The following is a 6,000-nucleotide window of genomic DNA, read 5'->3' on the forward strand; positions in this document are numbered from 1 at the left end:
TGAAATGGTTAAGACAGCAGCATTGTAAAGAAAACAAGGTCACCGTTACAAACAAGAGAAACAGAAGGTCATGGCAGAAGCGAGGAGGAAAACAAAACATACTGAAACGGTTAAGACAGTGGTATCAGGAAGAAAACAAGGTCCATTGTCACACAAACGAGACCATCAGAGCTGTCATGGTAGAAGGAGGAGGAAAATAGAACATACTGAAACGGTTAAGACAGTAGTATTGTAAAAGAGAAACAAGGTCAAGTGTTACAAACAAGACTATCAGAAATAGTTATGGTAGAAGTGAGGAAGAAAACAGAACATATACTGAAATGGTTAAGACAGCAGTATCATGTCAAAAGAAACAAGGCTCAATAAGTGTCACAAACGAGAGAGACAGAAGGTCATGGCAGAAGTGAGGATGAAACAGAACATACTGAAACGGTTAAGACAGCAGTATTGGTAGTGAGATGAAGGTAACAAAGTGTCGGTTAACAACAAGACGACAGAACAAGAATATGGTAGGCAGAAGTGAGGATGGAAAATAGAACATACTGAAACGGTTAAGACAGCAGCATTGTAAAGAAAACAAGGTCGCAGTGTCACAACGAGATCCACAAAAAGGTCATGGCAGAAGTGAGGATGAAACAGAACATATCCAAAACGGTTAAGACAGTAGCATTGAAAAAAGAAACAAGGTCAAAGTGTCACAAACGAGCGACAGAAGCTGTCATGGCAGAAGTGAGGAGGAAAACAGAATATACTGAAACGGTTAAGACAGCAGCATTGTAAAAAAACAAGGTCAGTGTTACAAACGAGAGGACAGAAGGTCATGGCAGAAGTGAGGAGGAAATAGAATATACTGAAATGGTTAAGACAGCAGTATTGTAAAAAGAAATAAGGTCAAAGTGTCACAAACGAGAGGACAGAAGGTCATGGTAGAAGTGAGGATGAAACAGAACATACTGAAACGGTTAAGACAGCAGTATCTGGAAAGAAACAAGGTCAGTGTCACAAACGAGATTGATCAGAAGGTCATGGTGGAAGTGAGGAGGAAAACAGAACATACTGAAAACGGTTAACATCGTTAATCATTGTAAAAGAAAACAAGGTCAGTGTCACAACGAGACGACAGAAGGTTATGGTGGAAGTGAGGAGGAAAACAGAATATACTGAAACGGTTAAGACAGTAGCATTGTAAAGAAACAAGGTCACGTGTCACAAACAAGAGAACAGAATGGTGTCATGGCAGAAGTGAGGAGGAAAACAAAACATACTGAAACGGTTAAGACAGTGGTATTGTAAAAAACAAATACAATACTGTCACAAACGAGATCTATCAGAAATGTCATGGCAGAAGCCGAGGATGAAAACAGAACATACTGAAACGGTTAAGACAGTAGTATCATTGTAAAAGAAATACAACAACGTGTCACAAACAAGACTCGACAGAAGGCTGTCATGGCAGAAGCTGAGAAGGAAAAACAGAATCATACTGAAACGGTTAAGACAGTGAGTAGTACTGTAAAAGAAAACAAGGTCAGTGTCACAAACGAGAGGACGAGTGACAGAAGTCATGGCAGAAGCTGAGGAGGAAACAGAATGGATACTGAAACGGTTAAGACAGCAGCAATGGTAAAGAAAACAAGCAATACCAGTGTCACAAACAAACCATCAGCAGAAGTCATGGCAGAAATGAAGGAAAACAGAACATACTGAAACGGTTAAGACAGCAGCATTGTCAGCGTCACAAACAAGACATCAAGAAGGTCATGGCAGAAGCTGAGGATGAAACAGAACATACTGAAAACGGTTTAAGACAGTAGTATCTGTAAAATGAAAAAATACAAAGTCAGTCACAAACGAGATGATCATGAAGCGGTCATGGTAGAAGGAGGATGAAACAGAATATACTGAAACGGTTGAGACAGCATGCAAAAGAAAATACAATCAGTGTTCACAAACAAGAGGACAGAAGGTCATGGCAGAAATGAGGAGGAAACAGAATATACTGAAAACGGTTGAAGATAGTAGTATTGCAAAAGAGAAACAAGGTCAGCAAGCCACAAACGAGATCTATCAGAAGGTCATGGCAGAAATGAGGAGGAAACAGAACATACTGAAACGGTTAAGATACAGCACTGTAAAAAGAAAATAACAACAGTGTCACACACGAGACCACAGAAGGGCATGGCACAGAAGGAGATGAAACAGAACATATCCAAAACGGTTAAGACAGCAGCATTGTAAAAGAAACAATACATCACCGTGTCACAAACGAGACGACAGAATGGCATGGCAGAAGTGAGGATGAAAACAGAACATACTGAAACGGTTACACACAGCAGCAGTACTTGTAAAAAAAAAATGGGCGTCAGTCACAAACGAGAAAACAGAATTGGTCATGGCAGAAGGAGGAGGAAAACAGAACATACTGAAACGGTTAAGACAGCAGTATTTTAAAAGAAATACAAGTCAGTGTCACAAACAAGATGACAGAAGGTCATGGTGGAAGCCGAGGAGGAAACAGAATATACTGAAACGGTTTAGACAGCAGTATCTTTCAAAAGAAATACAAGGTACAGTGTCACAAACAAGATGACAGAAGGTCATGGTGGAAGGAGGATGAAAACAGAACATACTGAAACGGTTAAGACGTTAAGTACAGGTAAAAGAAAACACAACAAAGTGTCACAAAACAAGAGATCAGAATTGTCATGGCAGAAGTGAGGATGAAACAGAACATACTGAAACGGTTAACATTGACAGTAAAAGTATCAGTAAATTGAACAAGGTCACGTCACAAACAAGAGAACAGAAGGTCATGGCAGAGCTGAGTGGACCTGAAAACAGAACATACTGAAACGGTTAAAAAACGGTTAAGCATTGTAGAAGAAATACACCGCACAACAAACAAGATCGATCAGAAGGCTGTCATGGCAGAAGTGAGGATGAAACAGAACATATACTGAAACGGTTAAGACAGCAGTACTATAAAAGAACACAACGTCAGTCAAGTTGAACGAGATGACAGAAGGTCATGGCAGAAGTGATGGAGAAAACAGAATATATTGAAACGGTTAAGACAGCAGCATTGTGAAAGAAACAACAACAAGTCACAAAACAAATATCTATCACGGGACAGTCATGGCAGTAGCCTGAGGATGAAAACAGAACATACTGAAACGGTTGCATCAGCAGCATCGGTCAGCGTCACAACCAAGAGTGACAGAATAAGTCATGGCAGAAATGAGGATGAAAACAGAACATACTGAAAACGGTTAACATCAACAGTACTGCAAAAGAAAACAAGGTACCAAAGGTCACAAACAAGAGCGATCAGAATAGTCATGGCAGAACCATATGATGAAACAGAACATACTGAAAACGGTTAATAAAAAGTAGTATTGGTAAAGAAAACACAATCAAAGTGTCACAAACGAGTGATCAGAAGGTCATGGCAGTTGAGGAGAGGAAAACAGAACATACTGAAACTGGTTAAGACAGCATGTAAAGAAGATACAAGGTCAGCGTTCAACAAGAGGACAGAAGGTCATGGCAGAAGCGAGGAGGAAAACAGAATATACTGAAACGGTTAAGATAGCAGTATTGTAAAGAAATACAACAAGTGTCACAAACAAGACCACAGAAGCTGTCATGGCAAAAGCAAGGAGGAAACAGAACATACTGGAAATGGTTAACATGCAGCAGTACTGGTGAAGAAACAGGCACCGCAAGCCACAAACGAGAGGACAGAATGTCATGGCAGAAGTGAGGATGAAAACAGAATATACTGAAAACCGTTCAAGACAGCAGCAAAGCATTGCAAAACAAAAGGGTTCAGTGTCACAAACAAGAGTGACAGAAGATTCATGGCAGAATGAGGAGGAAATAGAACATACTGAAACGGTTACAAGCAAAGCAGAACTGTAAAAAAAACAAGGTCAGCAAGCCACAAACAAGATGACAGAAGGTCATGGCAGAAGGAGGATGGAAACAGAACATACTGAAAACGGTTAAAACAGCAGCATTGCAAAAAGAACAATACAAAGTGTTGGCCAACAAGAGGACAGAAGGTCATGGCAGAAGCAGAAAGTGATAAAATAAAACAGAACATACTGGAAACGGTTCAATATCAGCAGCATTGTAAAAATTAAAAATACAGGTCAAAGTTTCACAAACGAGACGACAGAATGTCATGGCAGAAGGAGGATGAAAAACAGAACATACTGAAAACGGTTAAGACAGCAGTATCAGTAAAAGAAAACAACAAGTGTCAACAAACGACGAACGGTGAAGGTCATGGCAGAAGTGAGTGAGAAAACAGAACATACTGAAACGGTTAAGACAGCAGTACTGTAAAGATACAAGTGGTCAAGCAACAACCAACGAGGACAGAAGGTCATGGCAGCTTGATGATGAAACAGAACATACTGAAACGGTCAAGTTACAGTTGCGCATTGTAAAAGAAACAATAACAAGTGTCACAAACAAGATGATCAGAAGGTCATGGCAGAAGGAGTGATGAAAACAGAACATACTGAAAACGGTTAACATCAGCAGTACTTGTAAAGAGATAAGGCAACAAGCGTCACAAACAAGATGACAGAATGTCATGGCAGAAGCAGAGGATGAAAACAGAACATACTGAAACGGTTAAAACAGCAGCATTGTAAAAGAAACAAGGTCAAAGTGTCACAAAACGAAGGACAGAAGGTCATGGCAGGCTGAGGAGGAAAACAGAACATACTGGAAACGGTTAAAGACAGCAGCATCTGAAAAAAGAAAATACAATCAGTGTCACAAACAAGAGAGAACAGAAGGTCATGGCAGAAATGAGAGGATGAAACAGAATCATACTGAAAACGGTTAAGACAGCAGTACTGGTAAAGAAAACACCCACGGTTGCCAAACGAAGAAGAAATCATGGAGAATGTCATGGTGAGAATTGATGATGAAAACAAAACATACTGAAAACGGTCAAAGATAGCAGTACTGGTAAAAGAAAACAAGCCAAAGTGTCATAAACGAGACGACAGAATGTCATGGCAGAAATGAGGAGGAAACAGAACATATACTGAAACGGTTAAGACAGCAGCATTGTAAAGAAATGAAACACAATCAGTGTCACAAACGAAGAGAAACAGGAATGTCACAGGCAGAATGATGATGAAACAGAACATACTGAAAACGTCAAGATCAGCAGTATTGTAAAAGAACATAGGCCCACCGTCACAAACAAGAGAATCAGAAGGTGTCATGGGCAGAAGTGAGGATGAAAACAGAACATACTGAAAACGGTTCAAGACAGTGGCATTGTAAAGAAAACAAGGTCAGTGTCACGACATCGAGATCGACAGAATGTCATGGCAGAAATGAGGATGAAAACAGAACATACTGAAACGGTTCTACATCAGCAGTACTTGCAAAGAAATGACACATACAACAGTGTCACAAACAAGATCCATCAGAATGTCATGGCAGAAGCTGAGAAATGAAACAGAACATACTGAAACGGTTTCAAGACAGCAGTACTGCAAAGAAACAATCAGTGTCACAAACGAGAGTGACAGAAATGTCATGGCAGAAGTGAGGATGAAACAGAATATACTGAAAACGGTTAAGACAGCAAGCATTGTAAAGAACAATACAAAGTGTCACAAACAAAGATCTATCATAGCCGTCATGGCAGAAGCAAGGATGAAACAGAACATACTGAAACGGGTTAAGACAGCAGCATTGTCAGTGTCAAATATGACCGGTCATGAAGGTCATGGCAGAAATGAGGATGAAACAGAACATACTGAAACGGTTAAGACAGCAGTATTGCAAAAGAAACAATACCAGTGTCACAAACGAGATGACAACAGAAGGTTATGGCAGCTGGAGTGATGAAAACAGAATCATACTGAAACGGTTAACACAGCATGCAATGAAACAAACAATAACAGTGTCACAAACAAGAGCATCAGAAGCCGTCATGGCAGAAGTGGAGGATGAAAACAGAACATA

The 6,000-nt window shown here is 40.0% G+C and overlaps 1 protein-coding gene across 1 annotated transcript in view; it reads left to right on the forward strand.

The window, feature by feature from the left end:
• Positions 1 to 5,486, forward strand: part of LOC143241999 (cell adhesion molecule Dscam2-like) — a 31,667-nt gene extending 26,181 nt beyond the window's left edge. Inside the window, exons 5-6 of the mRNA XM_076485342.1 lie at positions 4,154 to 4,299; positions 5,296 to 5,486. Coding sequence (XP_076341457.1) covers positions 4,154 to 4,299; positions 5,296 to 5,486 — 337 coding nt within the window. The remainder of the gene's footprint in view (positions 1 to 4,153; positions 4,300 to 5,295) is intronic.
• Positions 5,487 to 6,000: the final 514 nt, after the last annotated feature.

Source organism: Tachypleus tridentatus, unplaced genomic scaffold (assembly GCF_004210375.1).
Source record: "Tachypleus tridentatus isolate NWPU-2018 unplaced genomic scaffold, ASM421037v1 Hic_cluster_1, whole genome shotgun sequence".
Lineage (NCBI taxonomy): Eukaryota > Metazoa > Arthropoda > Merostomata > Xiphosura > Limulidae > Tachypleus > Tachypleus tridentatus.